Here is a 25,508-nt window from a genome sequence, read left to right as displayed (position 1 = left end):
GAATGGCGATCCATTCGCTGAACTCGACCCAGCCCCCAGGATTGAGGTGGCTGTAGATGGACTGAACGAACTTTTCCTTTTCGATAATATCGCCGAGCATACGGACATGGATGAAGTCAAACTGTTTCCTTATTGTACACATCTTTTCGAATCGTGTTGAAACAAGTGGAGGTCACGCACGGGTACTACTAGGTAGGTAGGTGTGTGAGTATGGCTGTAACAAATTTGGGAATCATATTTACTGCTTTTGTTTAAAAGAACAAAAACCTCTCATTTTTAACTAGCCGCGGTGGCTGTGCGGCGAAATAATACTCCTGGAGAGCGAGTGCAACGAGACTCTTCAATAGAAAGAGACCATCTCCAGTCCTGCGACGATGACCGCAGCTCTACGAGGCCACCTCCTTACCGAGCCTCTCGAGCTCCTGCTTGATAAACTCGTCGGCGTTGAGAATCTCTGTGCTGCCATAGACCACCCTCCTCCTCGCGCGGTCGCCGCCCGTCCGCTCGACCCACTCCTGCAGATTCCCGTACTCGTCCATGCTGCCGCCGCCGACGGTGAAGACGACGGCCTCGGAGAAGCCCTGGCGACGCTGACCGAAGCTGGCGCCCGTACCGGCGGTAGCCTGGCCGGGAAGACCGCCCGGCGCAGAGGAGCCAGCGCCGCCGGCGCCGGCACGGATGGCGCTGGGTGGGGGCATGGTGCCGCGGGCGTTGGCGGAGCGGGGGTCAAAGTAGAGATAGTTTTCCGTCTTTGCGATGGCGGAGCTCGCGGCGGTGGAGGGGTCCATGATGGACTCGACAATCTTGGTGATGGTCAGGTCGCGGTTGGCGGGCAAGAAGTTCTTGATGCCGCCGATGAGGGACTCAAAGTTGGAGGAGAGGCCGGTGGGGACGCCGCTCTCCTTGAGGCGGTCGGTGAGGCGGTTGGAGATGGAGGAGAAGCGGCCAAAGATGTCAGAGGAGCCGGCCTGGTTCATCGTCGGGTTGGAGATTGTGGTGAGCTGGGTCATCTTGGTGGTGGCGCGGACTCTGAGAGCGGGGATGGTTAGTAGGAGGTCTGCAGTTTCACGTCAGATGGTGTGACTTACTGTCGGATATAGGGGAGAGAGGTCGTGTCTGCGCCGCACTCTGTGAGAGCTTTCTCGAAGCCTTCCCATTCCGCTCGGCTGACGTCTTGTTCGGTGCTGAGGTACCAAATGACGAATAGTCTCAGCTTGTCAATGGGCTCGTCACCCTTTGCGGTGTCCTTGATGAGCTCCAGGATTTGAGCCTTGGTCTGCTTCGCGGCGCCCTCTTCGACTTGGAAGAAGTTGTCGAGTTGGCGGTTCTTGATGCCCGTCAATAGCGCTGCCAAGATGTTCATGTGCATGTCGAGCACAGCCTTGCGCTCGCGTAGTTCTGGTAGGAGGGTGATGGCCGCCTTCAGGTGTTGCGCGCTGGCGCTGGTATCATTCTGCAGGTCCTCCAGGTCTGTCACTCCCGTCTTCTTGGTGACTGCTGCCGCGTCCTCCTTGTATCTTGTCAATTCAGCGTCGATGTCCTCCGCTACTTGAGGGAACGGCACAGCTGCGTTCTTGGCCCAGAAGAAATCGCTCGCTGTCAAGTCGTAGGCCTTCTTGGTATTTCCCTTGGCAGGGTTGTTCTCGTCTATGGGCGTCTCTATCGTGATTCGGTTCAACTTCATATTCAAAACATCGTGGACCAGTGATTGGTAGGTCCAAGAATGGGATAGCATGGGTATTAAATCGACGTTTCGGTCGAGAATGATAAGGACAGGGCGTGACTGTGGCGTTCCTGCCGACGCTGGGCGGGCACTTGAAGAGAAGAGGTTTTCTTTGGAATTGAGAATATGATCGCGGAGCTTCCGGTCCAGCTTAGCAGAGATCATTTCCGCGGCAGCGCCCTTCGGGCATCGAATAATGGGGATGACACCCATGGTGACGATGACGCTGAAAAGGCCGCTAATAATCCTGTCCACAACCCTGTCCAGCTCTTCGTCGTTCGTTGTTGCGCTGTTCAGAGCCCAGTATGTGTGGTCTCGTTGCATACCCAGATTGAAAAGATCCGGCTCGGCAACGATAAAGTTCAGATACTGATCCATTAGTCTGGCAATGTTGTCCGATGTGCCGGCGGTTATCGTCTGCTCCGCAAAGTCTTCGAGCAGCGGTCGAGGTATGGAGGATAAGAAGTTCAGGTATGCGGGAGTGTAAAGTCCCTTTTGGAGGTCGTTGGTAATGTGTTGGAGGTTCTGCGCCGTAGGTTCGAGGAGGTAGATGACTGGTACGTCGGGGATAGCATGCCTGGATGCTCCAATGTGCCTAATTTCATGTCAGTAGGTTGCTAGGCTCTCGAGATGAGTGGCCGTACATGTGCATCGTGATTCCCAACCCTCGTAGATCGCTGACTCGGAGAACACTGCTGATGACATCGCGGCCGAGGTCGTCGAAAACGAGGACCTTCCACAGGGGTTCGCCATCCGACGTAATGATTGCGCCCGTCGGTCCAAGTGCGCCACCGTTGCTTTGCGTGTTCTCGGTATCGTTCTCGGTGTAGGAGTCGTTCAGGCTGAGGAGCTTCTTTAAGGCGGCTTCATATCTTATTAGCTTCGAGTCTCTTCTTAGAACATGAGCGCAAGAGATTATGCGACGTACAGATCTGGCGATCGCGCAGTGAGTGGCCCTTCGCTGCCATGGCGATGGTGGGGGGGAGCTTTGCAGCTCTAGCTAGCTTGGAAGAGCTGTTACTGCCGCAGGAGGCGTGTTGATGGATTATACAAATGAGAGCCAGAACAGAGGATAGCTATCAAACGTTTAAGCTAAGCCGTTGAATGAATTGTACACTTTGGTTGCGCTGAGCAATCGAGGTTGGCGACTTGCTGTTGCGACAGACAGAGGTACGTACACAGCTCCAGCATCGGTGTCCTCAAAGTGCCGTCGAGCCACATTTCCTGGATGATTCCGCCGACCTGTGCTTGTGTTGGGTGGATACCTTGGTACCTGCCGGGCACGATGTCATGGGCCGGCATTATTGAACCTCCGTGTTCCGACGGGCGATGAGGGGGCCAGACTGGACGGAAGCTGGGCTGCAATTGTTAGTGAAGAAACCCAGACGACTGGGCTTCTGAAGCAGTGCTGGGTCAGCCAAGTCACAGCGGACTGCGCACTGAGAGAATGAGCCTGAGGTGGCCTGTGGCTCATACCATTGTAAGGTGCAGCGCGGAACTTGGAAGGCACAAGGGGCCCTATCCAAGTCACAGCCAAGGCAGGTCAGGTCCGTGGTGGCCCCTTCCGACCTGGAGAGTGTTAGCCCCATCTGGCTCGGACCCACACCACAGTCATGCCTAAAAAGTGCGGCCACAAAGTGACCTTCCCGCCTCCCTTTGGACTGGCCACCGCGGAACAATGACCATCTTTTCCTCCTCCGCAACGACAACTCGTCCTGCTTCTTCCTCCTTCATCATCAGCAAAACAAGTCATCGCCAACCACACGGAAAATAATCGACAGGAAGACGCGTCGGAAGGGCCTCTGGCGACGACTCTGAGCGACTCTGGATCTTCATTTTCTGGAACTATTGTTGGCGGCACGAGGCACTTAACTTGCCTGCTTGATTGTCGTCTCCCAGATCTACGGCGATCGTTCCATTTCGTTCCCTTCTTTTTTTCTGTGACAGTCTTCGCTCGCTCTTCTCTTTGGGCAGTCGACGGTCATGTTGTAATCTGCGCGACCCCCATCAATCCACGCTGCGAACCACGTTAAGGTCGCGAAGCCAGCTCTTCTCAGAACGCAACATAACTTGCGCTGAGCAGAGAGAGAGAGACAAGAACTGCAGGGTATGATAAACTTCTCCCCCCAAGCCAACCTCACATTCGTTCCCTTTCCCGCCCTCCTCTACCACTCCCCTTTCCCCAAATCACCACTTATCCACCCAACACACCGCCATCATGATGAGCGCGATTTTCATCACCATCATTCCGTCATATCATCCACTTTCCAAAGGAGACGCAGACATGGCAATGTTTGTTTGAGTGAAAATTCTTGATGAAGCACTGGCGTTCGAAATCAACCCGCACTGGACTTCTGCAGCGATAAATTTGCAAAGTCGGATCAGATCAGGGGCAGACGCAGACACAACGCGCGTGGAAATGTGGACAAGGACACGAGTAAAACTCATGTTTAAAATGTTTTGCAAAGCAGAACGCCTTGTTTCGCGGCGCGGCGGGAATCGGCTGGTACATCCCTATGCAAAGGGGAAGCATAAGGGCCAAGAGCAAGCAGACCGGGCATTTCAGACGACTCAGTTCCTCAGAGACACTTGTCGATGCTGCAGAGCGTGGCTCTCCTCTTCATCTTCATCTTCGCTTCCATCAATTTCACTCACTACGACTTCGCCATCCAAGACTTGCTGCGCGAGTTGCAGACATACGAGATGCTGGATTGGGTGTAGAGGCGGGTCTATGGGCAGTGCATCTCACCCTCCCCTCCTCGAGGTGCGCTGTCTCGGGCCTTGGACCTCCACCACAGCGAACGGTCGGCAGGATGAAGCCCACTGGAAACAAGGGACCACCCGACACCTGATGGCCGCCCTCGCTCAGCTCGCATTCACCACTCGCCGTCGGCTAAGAGACAGACAACCACACTGGAAAACAGAGACAATGAGAAAGCACGTCTTCCATTGAAGCCGAATCAATCATCCACCAGCACGGGATCATTTTCTACTGCAAATCAAGCCTGCTTTACCCGTCAATTGCGCACCCAGGAGTAAATACCAACAATCACGTCAATGCCATACCCCTTCAACTCCGGAAGAGGGCGACCTCATCGGTTTCTATAAGTGTCTCTCAGAAGTTGGCTTCGCTTGCGATCCCGCACCACTCGCACTTCCAGGATTCCCTTTCAGTTGCACCATCCACCAGATCTTACTGGATTGCGGACCAAGTGGTCGCAGACGACTGCATTCATACAAGTCATTCTCGCACCGACACTCAATACACAAGCCATACACGCAGCCTTGTCTTGCCCAATGCCGTTCCTGATTGCTGACCATTTTTACAGTTCTCCCAAAGGAAGAGACAACACGATCGTCCTCCATCATTCCCCAGAGATCAGAATTCAGTGTCTTCGGCGCATTCACCACACCACAATCCCTGCCGCTTCGACGCATTCAGACTAGTGCCTCCTGCCCTCACCCGCTGCCTCATCAAGGTAAGCTGCAAGCCCTTGGCCGGCAATTAGCCGAACAGACCCAATTTTTCTTCTTTTCATGTTCCTCGGCAACCGTTGTGGCTAGGAGGAGTACCTTTGAAGAATCTCTGCCTCCCAACGAACCTTAACTTCTCCCAAACTCTTATCTCCACCCCACCTCTTGGGAGAGTTTCTTTTTCCCAGACCCCAAACGCTTCCATCCCTGGCAGCCCCAATCAGCGTCGAGCTTTCCCCCCTAACTCGTCTGATCACCCTGCTGCACGGTCAAGCTAGACCGCGTGCCAAACGTAGTGCACCTCCATCGGACAGATGCTAATTGGCTGTAGCTGTGCAGTGCTCTCCACCAATGATCGCATGAGGATTTCCTAACTTCCTCATTCTTCACGTGCGTCTTCTTCCATCAAGGAGGAAGAGGCCGATACAATGCAGAACTGGCAGCAAAATGGCCAGGCTGATTCTGCCCAAAGCCACAATAACATATGGTCGGGCTCCTATGCGTTCCCTGATGGATCCAACCAATTCGATGCCACCCAAAATTGGCAGCATCAAATCCCTAACCAGAGTGCCTTTCCACAACTAGCCCCACGTGGAGGTAACGCCAACGAGAATAATCTCTATGCTTCACCGCATCAAGGTCATGCCGTCGTCGCCAACGATCACAATGGCATGTCAACATTGAACCATGGCAACTTCCATAATGGCCAATTCGCGCTGGACAATTCATACACAGACGCTGGCCAAGAAGACCCCTTGGCCAGTCTAGGTGAATTTCCACAAGACTTATATGGCCGGCCAGGCAAAGCCGATTTCACTGCAAACATCGACGGCCTCAACCATGGTCACACACCTGAGTTCTCACAGCAACAGTTCCAGTACAACGGCCAAGCCAACCAACTGTTCAATGGAAATGTTTCCCAGTATGCTGAGGCGCAACTCATGCCTCAGCATGGTCACCAATCACAGGCGCAGCTACAGCAGCGCTTCGACTCTGTTCCTCAGTCTTTCTCTCCAGCTCCTCAAGGCTACGTCCAGTCACCTCAACAACATCAGGCTCAGCCTGAGAGAGTATTTTCTCAATCACCTCATCCCTTCCAGGCGCAGCCGCCTCGTCAACAGAACAACAGCCAGGGATTTTCCACTCAGACTCCGCCGCCACCTTTCCAGCAAAGCCAGGCGCCGCAATACCAGCAGGACAAGTTCGTTCCCCAGCAGATGTCCTATGCTCAGCCTGTAGCAAGACCGCCATTTCAGGCCGTTGCCGCAAGGCAGATGCCAGGTCAAGACTCAGCTGCTCGGCAATCTCCACAGCCCCAGCACCAACCTGCACACCAGGCCAAATCAGTTCCTTCACCAGCTCGTCAAGTTCAACCGCAGCAGCCTCAACCGCAGCCGCAGCTGCAGCAGCATAATCATCAACAACATACGTTGCAGCCATCGCAACCGCTGCTCATCGCTGCAGCACCAGTTTCTCAACCCGGAACGCCCATCATTGACCCCGCCCTCCAACCTGAGCCAGTGTCGCTGAAGAAGCGCAAGCGTGTTGTGAAGAAAGAGCCCGAGCCTGAACAAGCCGACTCCCCTGGCGATGCCACCGTTAAAAAGGGAGAGGATGGGGAAACGCTGGTCTTGCCCTCGAGTACTGAAGAAGAGATGGCTCTCCAAGCACAGTTCAAGAAACGCAACGCCGCGTCCAAGAAGCAGTTTCCTCCCATTCCCGGAGCCTCATTTCTTGTTACCTCTGGTACGACTAAGTTGATCCCGCCCAAGAGCTATGACCGACTCGCGCCACTAGTTGCTTTGTCATCGCCCAATGGCAGACGCATCTTGCCCGAACTCCGCCCCGACCTTCCCTGTGAGATTCAAGGCAGATTCATGGAGAATTATAGGCCGTCCCCAAACTTTGTCGGAAAGCCCGATGATCGCGAGGCGGAGGCAAGGCCTCTCATCGAGCAGTATCAACGTGAGATGACGAGCCTAGGCCTCCGGCGACCCAAATACGCCGACTACCCGTTCGCATTCCAGGAGCAACTTAAGGCCGATGAAGCAGCCAAATCCAAAGCCCAGAGAAAGGCTAGAAAGGAGGAGGAGGAGGAACGAAAGAAGCCCATTCGTCCTGAGAAGCGGCCCGCAGATCCTATTGAGGGTGCTGTTTGGGACATCCTCGGCATTGTTTACATTGATCCTTCCGCGACCAGAACGAATGCGCTCATTGCTGGTGCTGTTCAATCTCTGGGTGAATTTTTCATCAAGCTGAGATCGGAAGCGGTCCGCTTGAAGCAGGAGGCCGACCACGCAGCAAAAGATAACAAGCCTGAGAAAGAAATTGCGGAGTGGAATAAAAAGTTGGACGTCAAGAAGGAAACCTTCACTCGAGTTTGCGAAGCGGCAGCTAAGCACGGCGATGAGGCCGTGCTGGAGAACTTTGGCAGTCATCAAAAGGGCATATTGAGTCTGGTGAACATGTTGATAGGCGCCATAAAGGCTGGTGATCTCAGTGGACCTCTACCCAAGGCTCTTCTTCGCTTCATGTCAAACATCAGCATGTTCAAGAAGGTCACAGAAGCTGTCAACTTTGAGAACGTGCGAAAGCGCCTTGCTGAGAAGGGCGATGCTGAGGTCAAGGACTTGGTTCGTACGATAGCATCGAGGATCAAGAAAGACACAGAACCAGTCAATGCGGTCGAGATCAAGAAGACATCGTCAGCAGCCCCTATCAGCAAAGTCCTTAAGCCGGCCGCTAAGCCTGCTGATGGCTCTCCTGCCAAGAGAGTCCGCGATGAGGAAAGTGATTCTCGCGTCACCAAGAAGCTAGCCGTCGAGTCAACAAGTAGCGTGTTGGGCAACAAACTGGGTGCGAAGCCGGTTGCTGGGACTCTACAGTCCAAGTTTGGTGCTGGCGCGAAGCGTCCAGCGCAAACGTCTACCCTTGCCAGCAAAATCCGGGCTCCAAAGCCAGTCACGACAAGAGACCCTCCCAAGGTCGAGCCTTCAAAATTCGAAGGACCAAACACAACCACGCCTATGGATGTTGACAAGAAGCCAGCAGCATCCGCTGTGAAACCCGAGTCGAGGGTGTCTGCTGTCAAGACGGCCGTCTCTAGCGGTTCTTCGTTGTCCAGCATCGCTTCTCTACTCGACTCCATCACCGCGCCCAAGCAGGACGGTCCTTCAACACAGGCGAAAGATTCGAGCAAAAAAGATATCTCAGAGACACCCGAGCAGAAGGCAAAGCGGCTTCGCAAAGAGGCCCGCCGCCATCTACGTGTCAGCTTCAAGCCCCCCGAGGAGCTGGTGGAGATTCGTATTTTCACCAAAGAGGTCGCAGAAGGCGAGGACAATATGACCAAGGACGCAGCGGATGATCGGTCTGAGGGAATGATGCTAAAGCAGCGTAACTACAATGAGGACGACGATGAGGACGACGAACTGCCAGAGAAGCCTTGGGCCAGGCCAACTCTCGTCGACCTTTCTGGAATCCCCGAAGACATTCGTAACAAGTCCTACGTCACTCGTGGTGGTAACCTGACTCTCCATACGGAGGAGCAAAAGTTCATAGAGGAACGAGAGAAGAAGGAACTGATGGTTACCTATATGGACGTTTCAGATATTCCGCCTACGCCAAAATCTCCAGCCCCTGAGTTTGCGACAGTCATGAGCGATTCTGAGGGCAAAGTCTACCAGCTACCGCAGGGTGAGCCGAAATACGACGAGATCCACAAGCGCTGGAAGGAGACACAGACATTCGGGTGGGAAGCGGCACAGTACTATGCTCGCAAGCGCCTCGATGCCAAGGATGACCCGGGTGCAAAGCTCAACTCTATTCTAGGCAACCTCAAGCCAATCGCCCCAGCAGTCGAGCCCGAACCGTACAACATGACGCCGCCCAAGGAGAATGCGCAGCCAGTTATCCCTCCCGCAGCCGAGATGCAGCTTGTTCCGGCGCTTCCTTTCGACGACAAAGTACACAGCATTCTCACCTCAGACGAGGTGAAGACCTGGCAGGACGCCAACCCATTCAACTCGGCTGCTCCGCAGACTCATCGACGCTACGATTATCCGGACCCAGCTGTTCAAGCAGCCGCCGACCAGGTTGAGGAGGCAGCTGAGACATTACGAGGACTGCCATACCCGGCCACTAGTCCACCAGCATACCTGGCAAACAATCAGGAGAGAACGAGAGAGTGGTGGGCTGGATACCAGAAGGACTCAACGGCGAGAGCCAAGAAGGACGCAGAGGATGCAGCTCGCAATGCGCCTCAGAACGAGGCACAGACTCAGCAGCCCGCCGCGCCTGAAACCCAAGAACAGCAGTGGGCAGCTTATTATCAGCAACAGCAACAATATGCCCAGTATATGGCCATGCTACAGGGCGGGCAACCCCAGCAACCAGCTCTACCAGCTCCAACCCCGGCGCCCGCGACACAACCTGCACAGTTGGGTGACTCCCAGCTTCAAGCGATGCTCGCCCAGATGGGACAACAGCAGCCGGGGTCTCAAGGCAATGCATATGGGCTCAACCCGTCAGACACTGGTTACCAGCAGTTGATGATGCTGGCGCAGCTCCAGCAACAGCCTCAGCAGCAGCAAGCACCGCCTCCCCCGGCTGTTCCACAGTCTCCGCCTGACCACGAAACGAGCTCGTACAAGCCTCCTCACCTTCAGCGCCAGCTGGTAGACTACAGCGACCGAGACACCAGGGACGAATTCGAGCAACACGGTGGACGTGAGCGGGATAGGGACCGCGGTCGTGATCGCGAGCGCGAAGGAAAGGGGGGTAAGCAGGGTAAAAACCGCAAGGGCAACGCTCCGGGCGGCGCCACGCTCGCTCCCCATCGCCCTGTCAATCGTGCTCTCATCGGAACCAAGCCTTGCAGCTTTTGGCAGCAGGGCAAGTGCGCTAGAGGCGAGAAGTGCACTTTCAGACACGACAACTAAATTTCGCAACACCATGCGGATTTATGTACATGTCCAGCTCTAAGTCTATATGGCTGGATTGGGGAACATGGACCCCCACTTTTTTTGTAATACTCGCCGAATAGGAGAGGCGAAACAGGAACTCGGAATTATCTCATGGAATGGAGTGGGGAGGGGATGGCCCAGGGAACAGGGCGGATGTCTTTTTTTTCTTGTTTTCGGCATAGCATTATCAGGGACTGGGTCTAGCATTTGCATCAACGAAACCGTGGATCATGGAATAGGGACGGGTCTTGAGAACATGCATAACAGGATTGGGCGGGGGTTTTCACGATGACTATCAGCGCGGGCAATATCTGTACCCCTCGCTTGTCAGGTTTGATAAAACCTGGTCAACGCCATCGATGTACACTAGTTGCTTCATTGTCTACGAATGACAATACCTCCAGTGTTGATCGTGCTTTGTGTGAAGTCAGGAATTGTGAGTTTCCATGATTGATGAGTCGGGTTTTCTCCTGCGACTTTCATTTGCCCCTTTGCACGAGCACTTGTGTACCGTCTATGGCAAGATGGCAATCGAAGGACTGACTTCCCCCACCGATGGCTGGTTCCTAGCTCGGACATAAGCTGGCCGAGGCGAGGAAGTGTATTTCGAGGATGTGCAAGATGACCGTATAGATCTTACAGCAATTTGCAATCACTAGTCATGACTTTCCATAGTGTAAATGAGTTCATACCAGTATAACACGCACATCTCATCAAGCATCCAGCCTAAAAGTAGGAATACCATAATTAACTTCACACCCCTGCCCGGAATCGAACAACGCGCCCCTTGGTAGCCAGCACTTCTACCTCATTGGAGTATTTGGTTTAGTGGTGGTACCGCTCTGTCCAGCACCTTCGGCAGAGGGGCCCTGGTTATACTTACGAGCGGGTGCTGGTAACCGGAACGGCGTTGGGATGGTCTTGGTAGCCTGCCTCTTAGAAGGAAGGAGGGACGTAGAGGTGGAAAGGAGCGAAGAACAAAGGACACACAGGAGGTAGGCAAGGCCGGTGCGGGTGGGACTGTGATTGAATGGGAGTCTCGTGGGAAACCGACTTCACTTTCACTCCATGCGCTGCGCCGTAATTTACTGCCACCTTACGGGCCGCGTGGCCGATGTGGACTGGCCCGACTCGTCAGGTCATTCTCTAAACGGAAGTTTGGCTGGGCTACATGCAACAAATCGCCTTTGGACACCTATCGTTGCAAAATATTACCTTACCTCGCAGACAATTTCATCTCCTACCTCACCTCCCATCATCTCTCAACCCGACCCTCATCTGTCCCCTCCCGCCCCTATTCGACCGAAAGTAAAACGGCACAAACACCAGGTCCCTCTGCACTCCTTCTTCGCCCCTTTCCAGAGCCTCCGGCGACCGTTCCCAGCCCGTAGTTCTCAAGGCGAAGTACCCCTCCCCGCTCTTCGCGTCGACCCTCCACTCCTCCCCCACCGGTGTCCCCCTCTTGATCCCCAAGTCCTTGAAGTGGTTGCCCTCCCACGGGTGATCGGCGTCCTCGACGCAGTATACGATCGGGCCCCTCGCCAGGCTGAGCGTGTGCTGATTCGTGTACGGATGGGGCGCAATGTATCGCGGCGCGAAGCCGCTGCTGCCGCCGACGTTGAGCGAGAAGACCGGGTTCGAGGCCGTGTACGACGCGTCGAGGCGGAGGTAGCCCCCTTTTTCCAGCGCCACCGTCCCCGCGGGCGGCGTGGGCGTGAGGACGTGGCCGCCCTGTGCCGACCACGCTGGGATACGCAGTCGTATTGTCGTATCGAGAGATTCTGCGCCTTTGAGCTGAAAGAGGATGTTGCCCTCCCACGGCCAGTTGGACTTTTGCGAAAATGATATCTCCTTCTCCGCCTTGCCCTCTCCTACCGGGAACTTGACCTCTGCGCTTGTGTACAGGTGCACAGTGACAAACGCCTCTCGCTTCGCCCCCTCGCCTTTGCCACTTGCACTCCCGTAATCCCATAGATACCCGCCCAGGCTCCCAAACAGCCGCGTCACATTGGGTGGGCAACAAGCGCACACAAACCAGTCCTCCCTCTCGCTCCGCGCAGCCTCGCAGCTCGCGAGCTGGTTCTCATACGTAAAGGCCTTGCCGTCGGCGCTCATGGCCGTCATGACGTTGTTGTACAGACATAGCTCCATGACGTCGGCGTAGCGACCGTTTGGCGCCGGATCCGCGTCCGCGTGCAGGAGGCGCTCCGCCAGCATCATGAGGCCGACGGAGGCGCATGTTTCGGCGTAGCAGCCGCCCTCATCGGGGCCCTGGGGGAGAAAGTAGTCGATGCCGAAGCCCTCCCACTGCGCTACGGCGCCGACGCCGCCGGTGAGGTACATTTTCTTGTCGACTATGTTGGACCAGAGGCGTCGAAGGGCGGACAGCCACTCTGGGGCGGCGGCGAGGGGTCGGGTCGAACCTGCTGCTGATGCTCCCGCGGCGGCGGTGCCGTTCGTCTGGGAAAGGCTCAGGAGGTCGGCGGCAGCGGTGAGGAGGTACATAACGCGGACGGCGTGGCCCTCGACGGACGCCTGCTCGAGGATCGGGGCGTGGGCCTGGCAGAACCAGTAGGACCTGTCCATGGGGAACGAGTTGGGCCGTTTCCAGCGCGGCTCGTCGCGTTGCTCCATCTCCCAGTCGTAAAAGTGCTTGCCGTCCTGGCCCGTCGGGTTCCCGCGCTCCTCGAGGAAGAAGCGGGCAAGGTCGTAGGCTTCCTGGTTGCCCGTCGCGGCGTAGCACCGTAAGAGGGCCAGCTCGATTTCCGGGTGGCCTGGGTAGGCTCTCAACTGGTCCTTTCCCGGTCCGAAACGGCGGTGGATGTGGGATATGTACTTTTCGATGGGTTCCATGAGCAGGTCGTTTCTGTAATATTGTCTGTGTGCTACTGCAGCTTCGATGAGGTGGCCGGCGTTGTACCTAGTTTACACCATTGTGAGTCTTGTTGGGAAGAGATTTGAGAGGGGGGGGGAAGTAGCAGAGTAATTGAAAATGGAAGGGTGTCTACATTTCATGCATATCACGGATATTCGTCCACCGTTTCCCCGGCTCCACGACGGAAAAGTGAACGTTGAGGTAGCCGTCCGCGTGTTGCGCACCGCGGATCATGGCGACGAGCTCCCGGACGGCGGCGTCGACCTCGACATCGTACTCGTCCACGAGAAAATAACAGGCGCCCTCTATCCACTTTGCGACGTCGCTGTCCCAGAAGAGGTGGAGGGGCGCGGGCCAGCGCGACTTGTCGTCGTAGATGGGGTGCCAGCCAAGCTTGAAGCAGTCGTACTGGCCATTTACGCGGAGTTGGTCCAGCTGGGCGTGGACTGTAGTGCGGCAGACGGTGCGGCGGCGGGTGAGGAGGAGTGAGGGGCTGGTGAAGGTTGTTTGGCGGAAGGTTGTCTGGGGGTGGGACATGTTTGGTATTTCCGTATGCTAGATGGGTTTGGGTAGGTGAGGTTGTGAAGAATTCTTGGCAAAACAGCTCTTGGCAGAGGTGAAGGCGACATTGAGATATAAATGGATAAAGGAACTGGGATTTGAAGCTTAAGTGAGCAAGGATACAACCTTGAGCTTGGGTGAGTACTATGAATGGCCGAAAAGGGAAAGTCGGAGAGATAAGGACGACGTGGAATCGTTCCTTGCAAGAAGATGGTTACATGGCGACGTTTTTTTGCCGGTAGCATTGGAGCCAGGGAAACACGAAGAGATGTAGGAGAAGAATAGCTTAGCTGGAACTCAACTGTTATGCAGGGCAGCAAACTTACTAGAGGCTCATTCAGATACGAGATGCTATGGGCCAACCAGATGAAGCCTCACAACCCGGAGTCTGATGGCGGCCGATCTCCTGCGCGGGGTTAAGAACAAGCCGGCCGGACCGTCCGCCCGGTGGCCGGCAAGCTGCCCGAGATTTGGGTCCTGGTCGTGAGATAGGCACACCGTGGCCGAGATTAAGACTTGCTGTGCGGCTCGGCTCGTTCACCTCGGGTCAATGCCGGCCGGCCTTGATGAGTAAAAGTCCAAGCAAATCCGAGTCACGACGGGGACCTGGTGAAGGCGCGCTAACGCAGTATGCAAACTTTTTTTTTTTTTTTTTTGATGGTCATTCGAGGTCAATTGGCAGTGGTATCTTAAAAGAGGTCATCAATCGCCTTATCGGCATCCTTCTTGATGAGATCAACCATGCCCTGGAACGTTGTTAGGCTCATTTATACCTCATTTCATGTGACTTTGGGAAGGGAATGGAATAAAATTCACCTCTGGCATAATGGGTTGACCGTCCTTGTCCGTGACGTACTTGAAGGGCATCTCGGTGCTCTCATGCTCACTGAACTTGAGCTCGGGGTATGTGACGTAGGGAATCTTATCCAGAGGCGCTATTGTCTTTGAGCATTCAATGAATATGCGATACCGGGGGTTTGCACGTACTCTTCTCCTCGACGACGATTCTCGTGACGCGGACTGCCGTGTCAGTCGTCATCTGGGTGGGACCCAGGCGCCTGCCTTCGAAACCCTTCTTCCTCAACTCGGAGGTGCGGTCTACAAGGGTTGGGGAGGGTCAGTCAAATGAGAAACGTTCATGTAACCAACGTCACGAATTGTGGCAAAATTGAACTAGTTACCTCTCGGGGGGTCATCACCTTGAGTGAAAATGGTCAGCAAAAGTCTAAAAAAACATGGTGAGATTAATGTGCATCAGAGAGGCGACATACCCAAAATGCCACCAAAAAGGAAGGCGTCGAATTTTTCACCGTCTTCGGGGCTGAGGTCGCTGGCGGCGGAGGGGTCGAGCAGGCACACGCGGGACTTGTCGGCGGCGTAGAGCTCCTCGACGCCCCGGTTCTCGGCCTTGAAGGCCGGGACCTGCTGCAGCTTGTCCGGGGCGACGAAGCCGGAGGGCAGGGAGGAGAGGAGAAAGGTGCCGGCGGCGGCGTGGGTTTCTCTGGCGATGGCGATGTACTCGAGTTCGGACCAGGGGCCCAGCTCGGGGTCGAGGTGCTCGACAATGTACGTCTTGCCTGGCATTTTGGTCCGTCTCTTTTGTCTTGTTCTGATTTTGTGACACCGGGGGCTGCTTTGTTTCCTCGCTTCAAGTGGAATGGCCTGGCCGCGTAATAGCGCAAATGGGGGAGCAAGGTGAAATTGGGCGGCGGAAATTTGTGGTCAAACGGTTGTTTTGGAGTCACTGATTTGAGAGTTTGCCCTGGATCAGATCTGGCGCTTGCTGCTGGACACTCTCCACTTGGCACTTGGGCTTCAAGCCATCGCGGGCACCCTTTTCGCGGCAGAGTACAATGCTTGTCGTTCCTAGTTCTGCCCTAGCATGTGCGCCTCTTAAGCCTCCTTTGGTCTCTATGACCTCTACTCAAGTACCAATAATTCACTTTTACAGTGACTTGTGGCTGTTCCGCAGATTCCCCATAAATGGCTTTCACTTGGCAACGGCTGTGCCCACGGTGCGGTCCCGTTGCTGTTGTAATCGTGGAGATGCATAGACTCTGTAGAACATGCCAGCTCAGTACCGGAGCCGGGAGCGGTCGGTGAAGAAAATCCCTTCCGTTCTGCTCAGGGTCCTCATCATTCATCAAGCAAATATTAAAACGGGACCGACGACAGAAGACGAGGTGCGGACAGGGCGGTTTGTTGTCTCAGGTTGGAGGTGCTCTAAAAGATGGAGGTACGCATTGCGCGCATACATTTTGTTCCCGTCTCCGTCTTTGGTAAGCCAGATCACCGACCCCGTAATCCGGGCGATCTGTGCTTCGGATCCCTAGGATTTCCACGCGTATGCTGTCTACATGTAACCCGGCCGATATCCTGACGCTCCTGAGCATTTGATCCGGGTTGCTCCCGGTCTGACAGTTGTAAAGAATGGGAGAAGAAGCAAAATAAATAGAAAAGGGGGGTTCGATCGACGAAGCCAAGCAAGGAAAGATGAAGGAGGTCTCTGCTCTCTGGCTGGCACTATGCTGGACTGAGAGTTCATCTCATCGTCGTACAGACTCGCTTCTGTTCATTGTCGAATGATTGGCACTTTGATTCGCAGTATAATCAATCAGTAAGCCGAAAAGCAGCGGAACTGCGGTTGACAATGAAAACGAGCGGTCCGTTGGGCGCCCGACTAATCCTAGCGGACGCCACGCATGCGCGGCAGACTCCCTTGGACTCCAGCCCCTGGGGTGGCTGAGGAAGCCACCAACTTCACACACACTGGACTGCTAAGAGCAGCCCCTGTTCAAAGACTTGCGACAGGCTCAGAGCAGAATCTCCGTCCCTGCGGCACCATTCGGCTGCACTACTATCCGCTGGGCGAGAACAGGATAGGTGAACCCCAATTCCTTCCAGGTCTGTGCCACGCTCGCTCGCCCTCCGCTCGCCCTCCACTCGCCCTCCACTCGCGCCAGCCTATTTTGGTAGGTAGCCGGAACAGCGGGCAGGGGTAACACCAGACACCTCTTGTCAGCCTGAGGACCTGAAGCGCGCGGCCGGGGGGGTGTGAGGAGGAATCGACTGGGGGGAGACTCGGGAGAGGAAGGCACGGAGAGTACACATTTCAGATCTGAACTGCAACTTCCGTCCTCGCCTTGGGGTCCACGGGTCCTGGACAATTCAAACGAACTACACCTCGACCATTGCGCATCATCCTCTTCACCTTTCTTTTCCTCTCCTCCCTGTCCCATCTCCCTCGCCATCCTCCGCCCTCCCTTCGAAACAATTTACTCTAATTTGTAAACACTTCCGTCTGCTGCGGATTGTGGATTTTTTCTTTCTTGTCCTTTTCATAGTTGGGGGAAGACGACGTCTCTATGAAATCGCGGGTTGAAATACATCCGTAACGGTATCTCTAATCCAGCCCAGGCAGCCTCGGGGAGGCCAAACACTTCCCCCATCATGGCTATCCTCTCGATGGTGCCAGCGCTGCTTCTTGCGCTCGCATCTTGGACACCCGCCGTCGCTGCCCAGAGCGCCGCCGATTACTTTGTCCACGAACTGCCCGGCGCACCCAAGGAACCTTTCATCAAGATGCACGCTGGGTACGTTGTCCTCCGATGCTGCCGCGCATGCTGCATCCTCCCCCTCGGATACCCTGGGGGCAAATGACGATGCATTCGCAAACTCCAGAGCTATCCAAAGCTGACGCGCGTTTCATCACAGCCACGTCGAAGTAACTCCCGAACATAACGGAAACCTATTCTTCTGGCATTTCCAGAATCAGCACATTGCCAATAAGCAGCGCACCGTCATCTGGCTGAACGGCGGTCCAGGATGCAGTTCCGAGGATGGTGCTCTGATGGAAATCGGTCCCTACCGAGTCAAGGATAAGGACAACCTCGAGTATAATAACGGCTCATGGAACGAATTTGCCAACCTGCTCTTTGTCGATAACCCCGTTGGCACTGGCTTCAGCTATGTCGATACCGATAGCTACCTGCACGAGCTTCCCGAGATGGCCGACCAGTTTGTTGCATTCCTCGAAAAGTGGTTTGCCATGTTCCCCGAGTACGAGCATGACGACGTGAGTATACTGAACTAAGACGACGAGTTTGGACTGGGTTAACAAACGAACAGCTCTACATCGCCGGTGAATCTTATGCCGGCCAGCATATTCCTTATATTGCGAAGCACATCCTCGAGAGAAACAAGAAGCCTGGCACAAAGCACATTTGGCAGCTCAAGGGCCTCATCATGGGTAATGCATGGATCTCTCCCAAGGAGCAGTACGATGCCTACCTTAAATACGCATACGAGAAGAAACTTATCGAGACGGGATCACCCATCGCCTTGAAGTTGGAGCAGCAATGGCGCATTTGCCGCACCTCGCTGGCCGTCACAAACACTGTCGATTTCTCCGAGTGCGAGGCTGTCCTGCAGAGCCTTCTCGAACAGACGGCCAAGGTCAACTCCAAGGGCGAACGCGAGTGCATCAACATGTACGACATTCGTCTCCGCGACACCTACCCTTCCTGCGGCATGAACTGGCCCCCAGACTTGGTCAACGTCACCCCCTACTTGCGCAAAACCGAAGTAGTAAACGCCCTGCATATTAACCCGCAAAAAAACACCGGCTGGAAGGAATGCAACGGTGCCGTAGGTGCCGCGTTCAGAGCTCCAAAGTCAGCGCCGTCAAGAGATTTCCTTCCCGATCTTCTCAAGGAGGTACCCGTTGTTCTCTTCTCTGGAGCCGAGGATCTTATTTGCAACCACATGGGAACCGAACAGATGATTGGCGATATGGAATGGAATGGCGGCAAGGGTTTCGAGCTTACTCCTGGCAACTGGGCTCCTCGCCGCGACTGGACCGTCGAGGGTGAGGCTGCCGGGTTCTGGCAGGAGGCCCGCAACCTCACGTACATTCTCTTCTACAACTCTTCTCACATGGTGCCTTTCGACTACGCTCGCCGAAGTCGCGACATGCTGGACCGTGTCATGAAGGTTGATATCAGCTCTGTTGGCGGCACGCCCACCGACTCCCGTCTCGATGGCGAGACCGGCCCTGCCACTTCGGTCGGTAATATTGGCAATAGCACTTCCGACGAAGAGGAAACGCAGAAGAAGCTGGACGATGCCAAGTGGAAGGCGTACTACCGATCGGGCGAGATTGTCCTCATAATTGTCACCATTGCAGCCAGTGCTTGGGGCTGGTACGTGTGGAAGGAGCGCCGCAAGCGCAGGGGCTACTCTGGTATCATGGGTAACACTCCTCCTACCACTCAAAGAGGCGCCGCGCGTGGTCTCGAGGGATTCCGTGACCGGAGGACTGGTCGCGACGTTGAGACGGGCGACTTTGACGAGAGCGAATTGGACGATTTGCACGTGACAACACCGACGACAGAGATGGATAAGGACCGCTACAGCGTCGGAGGGGATAGCGATGATGAGGCTCACGAGAAACCCTCAAGAGCAGACGGCAGCCGCTCAGTGCGGTGAAGAATCGACGACAGTTTCACGACGGGAGGGGACGTCGGCTTAGTAACTGTTGATGCTCCTCCTTCAAGCAATGCATGGAAAGTTTAGCGAGGGTTATTTTTTCAGAGGGGCAGAATCGAAACTATGGTCAAGCACGGAACGGAGTTTTGTGTATTGTCTGGATAAGGAAGGATAGAGCAAGAAGATTTTGTTCCGTAGGGAGCATTTGCTATTTTGGTTTGGCTACGGCCTGATACCTGATGATGCATCCACAATTCCCATTGCGAATGGTGCTCGTCCTTTGCCAATGATTTGTATCGTGCCTCCTGTCCAAAGCAGACTATTCTTTCTCTCGTACGCCTAAACACCGCTTCTCGCAAATGAAGCGCCTTTTACAAGTACCAATTTTACTTTGTCGCCCCAAAAAAAAACCACCTCCCAATGATTGATTCCTCCCACCGTTGAAAATGCATCTTGCAGATGGATATATGTATGTACCAGGCTCCTCCCATACCATGACATCGTAACGCCAGTCGTTGTCTGTAGTGTCCAAATATTGCCTTCTTCTTCTCTTTGCGGAAAGAAAGAGCATAGAGAGAATAGAGAGAGATTGTGAAAGAGGGGCCCGTTTTACAATTGGATATCATTGTTGAGAATCCGCACCTCCTCGCCGGGCTTGAAGGGCGGGAGACCAATGTACGGGCACCCGTCGCAGCGGAAGGCGTCGCCGAGGGCGCAGTTTCCGCAGGAGCCGACTTTGCCCTGAACGGTGAAGTCGACCTCTGCGAGGTCGTCTGCGCCGAGCTTCACAGCGGCGAGGGCTTTGTCGGCGGAGGCGCGGGCGGCGTCGTCTTCGGCTGCGAGACGCTCTGCTAGGCCGCAGGTGCAGTCTTTGCAGGCGCGGCGGCGTTTGCCTGCTTTGGGGGCGCATTCGGGGGCTGGTTTTTGGATGTCAGTTCAAGTTTTTTTTTAAGTTTTTTATTTGGTTTCTTGGCTTCATGGAAGAGAGAGAAAGTTGAGGGGGAGACGTACGGATGTTGATGGGGCGGGAAAGGTCTGCGTCTGTGAGGAGGGTATCCTCGTCGATGAGATCGTCGTCGTCGCCATCATCCATGTCGAGGTCATCGCTGAAGTCGACAAAGCCCACGCCGGCGGGGGGCGCGGAGACGGGAGGTGCGGTGGACGGCTTGCTGTTGAGCGAGATGGCTCCGTTGCTCAAGGAAACGGCACCACCATTTGAAACCGGTGCAGGAGCAGCAGCAGCATTATTCTTTTTCTTCTTCCCAAAGCTCAATGAGACGACCTGATCTTCGCCGTAATCCGGCTTCGTGAAACCGCCACCGACAGCAGCGGAAACCAGGCCGGCGAGGACAGCCTCGCGCGCGACGGTGGGGTCGTTGGCGAGGTTGCCGCCGTCCTGGGCTTTGACGTGGGCTCCCGGCTTGAGGGCGTCTGCGACGGCGGAGAGGACTGCGCCGCGGTCGGCGGCGAGGAGGGCGGTTGATTCGACGCGGGAGCCGTCTGCGTCTGTGAGGATGAGGACGGTGTCGTAGGCGGAGGGGGGCAAGGCGACGAGGCGGGCAGAGAGACGGTCGAGCATCTGGAGGTCTGTTGTGGCGCGGTCGTGGGAGGCGAGGAGGGTTTGGAGCTTGTGCGGGTGGGATGCAATGGAGGGGGGCGCGAGGAGGAGGGTGCGGCTTGCGGGCTGCATCGTGGTTGTGGTTGTGGTGGAGGGGGTGAAGTCGAAGTCGGGGGTCGTGTCGAGGGTCACGAAGGAGGGCGCCATTTTGGGGAGATGGTGACTCGGGAAACGAATTGAAATGATTTTGGTGATTCCCTACTTTGGGATTTGTCGGCTGGAGAACGGAGAACTGGAGGAGGAGAGGGGGGTCGTGTTGTATATGGGGTTTGCGTCCTTTTTGCTGGCGGGTGGAATTGATTGAGGAAGTTCCTGCTTGGATTAGTCAATGACTGGAAGGAGGAAAAAATGCACAACTGTATAGCGGGAGAGGAAGCCTACTGTAGGATGACGGTGCTTGATAAGCGTGCAGAGGGTGAGGGGTTGGCGGGGTGGACACTGTAATCTGGCAAGGTTGTCACACGGTATTGCGTAGGTTCTTATTGAATCAGCGGGGGGCCAGTAGGTTGTTCTCGTCGGGCGGTCGCGGTTGGGTTGTTCCTTCGGAGAGAGGGAGCGCGCAAGGGGAGGGGGGAAGGCAGTAATAAGAGGATGATGGGGAAGGGGAGATGCAAGATTTTGCTACAGATGTTTATCAGATCTCTCTATTGCTTACGTTTACGGCAAAGAGTGTTGAAAAGGGTAGGTAGGGTAGGTATCCAATGCAATCAAGTACAAATACTTGCCGTCGATTATTGGGGGTCCGAAAGCGGCGGCTAACACCCCGCCCTCATCTAGCAATAAAAGTTGACACTCACAGTCACAAGCATGACATAGAGGAAGCAGGACGGGACAAGGGGGGTTAGGAAACAACCTGGAATGCTGACGCTGCATTACAGATATCATGGGGACAAATTGCCCAACCAGCGAGTCTGCAATACTTATTTCCAACAAGTAAACAATCGCCTTACCATCTTTTCATTTCTATTTCTTATGGGGATAAGGTACTCGCCGGAAAATCTAAATGGCAATTTTTTCTCTTAGTGTTTTTTTTCAAGTGTGGGCGGTAGGAGTCGTACTGTGTACGAATATCTGGGGAGAGGGACTGGACAGACCTGGACAATACAGGACGGCCGGCGCCGCGGACAATGCACAGTGGGAATGACCGCTGACCAAACTGACAAAGGTGCATTCTCCGCAATGCTATTGGTCAAAACTACCTACATCCTTGGCGGTTCATCCCTGCCGTCAAGTCCAGTCCAGTCCAGTCCCTTTGGACTCTTCACTCTCCCCTTTCGCGGGGTCCCATTCTGCAGAGTGCAACCTTTTCCCCTCTCGCCATTCGGAGTTCTTCGGCACTATGCTTTGGAACCCTGATCAAGCAGATTCTACCGGGATCGGGTCTGATTGCTTCCTAGAGTAAGGCTACTGGCCATATGGGCCGTTTGTGTTTGTCATCTCATCCGGCCGTCTGCGGACTCCAGAGCTCCTTGCACACGCGCGCGCGCGACGAGAACTACGGGTCATTGCACACTAATCTCTCCGTACTTTATGGACTCAACATGTTTGCCATGAAAAGCCAAACTTTTTATTCGTTCCCATAGACCGGGTAATGGATGCCTTGTGATACATGAGAAAATTACTCGCTGGAGTTTTGTGATCTTTCTCCAGCCGTCGGTTCCAATATCCCGTGAGCCGCAACGCCGGTCCCGGAAAGTTGCTTCCTCTAATCCACACCTCGACGACGACTACGACTTGCTTTTCCTCGTAACTTTGCGACCCCCACCGCTCTCCGATACCGACTTCTACAACTTGAAGCTGCTGCTCGTCGCCTTGACCTCCGCCTTGGCCTTGTTCCCGTCGAGCCCAACAACCTCGCCCTTGCGGTTGATGACCTTGACCCCGCCCTTCTTGAGATCCGCCATTGTGTCCTTCTGCATCTGCGCCTTCTTGCTGAGCGGCTTCTTGTCCGTCCCGCCCGCCTTGCGGATCCGCTCCTTCTCCCGCCTGCGCCGGCGCACCTTGTCCTCCCGCGTCATCTCCTCCCGCGCCATCGGTAACCCGCTCTTGCCGAGCACCACCTCGCCCTTCTCCGCCGTCTCCTTGCCGGCCTTGTACACCTCCTGCGGCGCAATCATGCTCTGCCCGCCGCTGACTCCCTGCGCTGTCGCCGGCTGCGCGTCCTCCATGGCGATGGTCGCCGCGTCCGACACCACCGTCAGCGACGGTGCCGCCGCCTTGGGCTTGTAGTGCCAGTTGCTGAGCGAGTCCAACTTGGCGCTGAGGTCCTTCCACATCCGCTCAATCTCCGCCTCCTCCTTGGCCAGCTTCTCGTCCGACTTGCTGACGTAGTTGTCCGGGTCCGTGTTCTTGATGTGCTCCTCCTCGTAAATCTCTGCCAGGCCCTTGCCAGATTTAGAGTCATCGAGCTCAATGAGGCCCCGGCGCGTGCCCTCAGGCACGTTCTCGGCGCCGGGTCGCCGGCGGAGGACCTCGTCAAAGTCCTGCGCCAGGATCCTCCGCTTGATGAGGTCCTCGATGCTCTCGCTGACCTCGGCCGTGATGATGGGCACGGGTTTTCCCAGGTGCTCAAACGACATGTCTTCCTCCAGGAGGGAGTTCATCGGACGCTCGGCGGCCGACGCCTCGCCTGTCAGCGTCCACTGGCGCTTGGCGACCGACTCGGCCTCGAGCTTGCGAATCTCCTCCGCGAGCTTCGCCTGGCGCCTCTCGTGCGCGGACCGGCGCGATCGCGGGTCACCCGCGGAGACATCTGACAGGGCGTCGTCCGAGTCGTCTCCGTGGTCAGAGTCGTCGTCAAACAGGTCCTTCTTGACGTCCGCCATGGCGCGCTCGACGTCCTCATCCTGCACCGCCTTGGGCGCGAATCGCACGGACTTGTTCTTCTTGTATTTGCCGTCCTTGGATGCTTTCCTCGCCGGTGGTGCGAAGAAGTCCTTGAAGTAGATGCCGTTCGCGTTGAATTCCTCCTCCTCGCCCATAGCGTCGTCCATGTCCTCGTCGTCGCTGGCACCTTCGGGGGCGTTGAGGTCCATGTCGCCAAATGTCGGCCCTTCCTCTTCGTCATCCTCCTCGTCCGAGCCGGCATCGTCTCCCATGTCAATGTCTTTGTTTTTTGACGAGCTAGACTTGCTTGATGGCGCCATGGGATCGGCGTTCCAGTCAATATCTTCGTCGTCACTGTTGGCGTCTGTGTTGGGGTCTCCTCGCGCATCCTGCTCCTCGAACCATTGGGTTTGCTTGTTGAAGGCATCGATTGAGAAGAAACCATCGTTGAGTCCGTTGGGGTCCTCGACATATTCCTCCTCGTCGTCCTCTTCTTCCTCGTCATCTTCCTCGCCGTCCTCCTCGTCTTCGTCTTCGTCCATGTCTTCAAGATCACCCGTGAGACCTTCAACATCTGAACCTTCAAGCTCCTCCGCGTCAGAGTCCTCTTCCGCGCTCTCGAGGTCAGAGCCTGACGACTCTTCCTCGTCACTGGAGCCGTCCTCATCGTCAACATTTTCGGAAGCTGTCTCGAAAGAGAGAATGGAGCTCTCCGACCCGTTGTCTTCATTTGTGACGACCTCGTTCCGGTCCTCGAGCTCCTGCAGCGTCTCCTTGGAGTGGCTCAAGGCGCTCTGAATAATACGGCGGGCCTGCTGCCAAACCTGGCTCGTCTCGAACCCGTCGACGTGGACCTTGCGAATCTTGAGGACATCGGGCCCCGCGCCGCTGCCATCGGCCCGCTTGCGCTTCTTGGTCGCCTCCTTCAGCAGCCGCAGCTGTTCGTCACTGATCTGGCCGGCGAAAGCATCGAGCGTGTCCTTGACAACCTGTAGTGAGGCGGACGGGATCGCGGGTGGCGGTTGGAGAAAGGCGTGTCGGTTCTGAGCGTCCAGGTTGTCGAAGAGGGCTTTCACGTCGGCGACGCCGCCGATCGGGAGCTGAGCAGCCATTCCGGGCGCAAATGTGAGTGTGTTCGACGTCAGAGAAGAAGATGTGCTGCTGCTCGCCGCCATGATACTTTTGTTCGTGGCTCGCTTGGAATATGCGTGTTTCGACCGTACAAGACTGGACTTCTTTTTTTTTTTTTTGCTGGACATGGGCTTGTACTTTCCGTTGGACCTGCAAAAAAATTTAGGACCCCGCAAAACGTCCGGGATCGTGGGTCTGATCATGATTGGCCAATGAGATCTGTGCTGCCTGTCGAGCCTCATTAGCTAATCACTCTGGTTCATCCGTTTCTGCACCTCTTTGGGTTGACTCGTCTGCGAAGTGGCGTAATACAATTTCAGTTCGCCGGTGATCGTGAGGTAATACTTACAGTAAGGTAGTTCTTAATCAATCAATGTGTGTCAACTACATTGCCAGCGATGAGGCAGAGTCTGGAGACCTGAGCGCGGTATTGCATCGTTCCCTCTTACATGAATAGTCTAGTGAAGTTGCAGCAGAATTTCTATGCGCAAGCCTTGAGTATAAATGCCTGCATGAAATCGACTTCAGAACTAACGCACCTTCTTAGGGTGTGTGGAACATTCATATTTAATTGCTGCTCTTGTGCATGTAATATCCAAGATCGTTCCGGCTCGGTGGCGGGGCCGGCCAGTCCCACAACCGCCTCCGAATGATTACTAAGAATAGCTAGGACGCCGAACCGCCTCAACTTACATCTCCCATCTCCGGTAGCATGTGCTTCATCTCACCTACTTAACATCAAAATTGACGAATTATCGCGGAAAATCTCCCAGAGAAAGCTGTCTTCTGTGATCAAATACGGGGTAGCATTTTTCACAAAGCTCTACGTTCGATCGGTCTTTATATGTG

The 25,508-nt window shown here is 55.3% G+C and overlaps 7 protein-coding genes across 7 annotated transcripts; 2 read left to right on the top strand and 5 right to left on the bottom strand.

Annotated features, from left to right (window-relative positions):
- Positions 1 to 386: 386 nt before the first annotated feature.
- CORC01_06835 (Sec1 family protein) lies at positions 387 to 3,559 on the bottom strand (the record flags this gene model as incomplete). The annotated part of the gene is made up of 7 exons (XM_022618474.1): positions 387 to 1,029; positions 1,089 to 2,318; positions 2,389 to 2,587; positions 2,652 to 2,723; positions 2,902 to 3,066; positions 3,200 to 3,241; positions 3,511 to 3,559. 7 exons carry the CDS (start codon positions 3,557 to 3,559, stop codon positions 387 to 389), a joined length of 2,400 nt encoding a protein of 799 aa, XP_022475124.1.
- A 2,066-nt stretch (positions 3,560 to 5,625) lies between these two features.
- On the top strand, positions 5,626 to 10,137 carry CORC01_06834 (uncharacterized protein; the record flags this gene model as incomplete). The annotated part of the gene is made up of 1 exon (XM_022618473.1): positions 5,626 to 10,137. The coding sequence occupies one exon, from the start codon at positions 5,626 to 5,628 to the stop codon at positions 10,135 to 10,137; it is 4,512 nt and encodes a 1,503-aa protein (XP_022475123.1).
- Positions 10,138 to 11,406: 1,269 nt separating this feature from the next.
- On the bottom strand, positions 11,407 to 13,573 carry CORC01_06833 (uncharacterized protein; the record flags this gene model as incomplete). Its single annotated transcript, XM_022618472.1, has 2 exons — positions 11,407 to 13,081; positions 13,170 to 13,573. The coding sequence occupies 2 exons, from the start codon at positions 13,571 to 13,573 to the stop codon at positions 11,407 to 11,409; spliced, it is 2,079 nt and encodes a 692-aa protein (XP_022475122.1).
- A 713-nt stretch (positions 13,574 to 14,286) lies between these two features.
- CORC01_06832 (uncharacterized protein) lies at positions 14,287 to 15,181 on the bottom strand (the record flags this gene model as incomplete). Its single annotated transcript, XM_022618471.1, has 5 exons — positions 14,287 to 14,343; positions 14,414 to 14,532; positions 14,585 to 14,695; positions 14,779 to 14,796; positions 14,869 to 15,181. 5 exons carry the CDS (start codon positions 15,179 to 15,181, stop codon positions 14,287 to 14,289), a joined length of 618 nt encoding a protein of 205 aa, XP_022475121.1.
- A 1,866-nt stretch (positions 15,182 to 17,047) lies between these two features.
- On the top strand, positions 17,048 to 19,084 carry CORC01_06831 (serine carboxypeptidase; the record flags this gene model as incomplete). Its single annotated transcript, XM_022618470.1, has 3 exons — positions 17,048 to 17,190; positions 17,312 to 17,672; positions 17,726 to 19,084. 3 exons carry the CDS (start codon positions 17,048 to 17,050, stop codon positions 19,082 to 19,084), a joined length of 1,863 nt encoding a protein of 620 aa, XP_022475120.1.
- A 609-nt stretch (positions 19,085 to 19,693) lies between these two features.
- On the bottom strand, positions 19,694 to 20,849 carry CORC01_06830 (anamorsin family protein; the record flags this gene model as incomplete). Its single annotated transcript, XM_022618469.1, has 2 exons — positions 19,694 to 20,001; positions 20,096 to 20,849. 2 exons carry the CDS (start codon positions 20,847 to 20,849, stop codon positions 19,694 to 19,696), a joined length of 1,062 nt encoding a protein of 353 aa, XP_022475119.1.
- Positions 20,850 to 22,486: 1,637 nt separating this feature from the next.
- Positions 22,487 to 24,703, bottom strand: CORC01_06829 (U3 small nucleolar ribonucleoprotein Mpp10; the record flags this gene model as incomplete). Its single annotated transcript, XM_022618468.1, has 1 exon — positions 22,487 to 24,703. The coding sequence occupies one exon, from the start codon at positions 24,701 to 24,703 to the stop codon at positions 22,487 to 22,489; it is 2,217 nt and encodes a 738-aa protein (XP_022475118.1).
- Between the last annotated feature and the right edge of the window lie 805 nt (positions 24,704 to 25,508).

This window comes from Colletotrichum orchidophilum (genome assembly GCF_001831195.1).
Source record: "Colletotrichum orchidophilum strain IMI 309357 chromosome Unknown Scaffold_52.1, whole genome shotgun sequence".
In the NCBI taxonomy this organism is placed as follows: domain Eukaryota; kingdom Fungi; phylum Ascomycota; class Sordariomycetes; order Glomerellales; family Glomerellaceae; genus Colletotrichum; species Colletotrichum orchidophilum.
The sequence above is the reverse complement of the archived record's forward strand: the minus strand, read 5'-3'. Positions and strand labels throughout refer to the sequence as shown.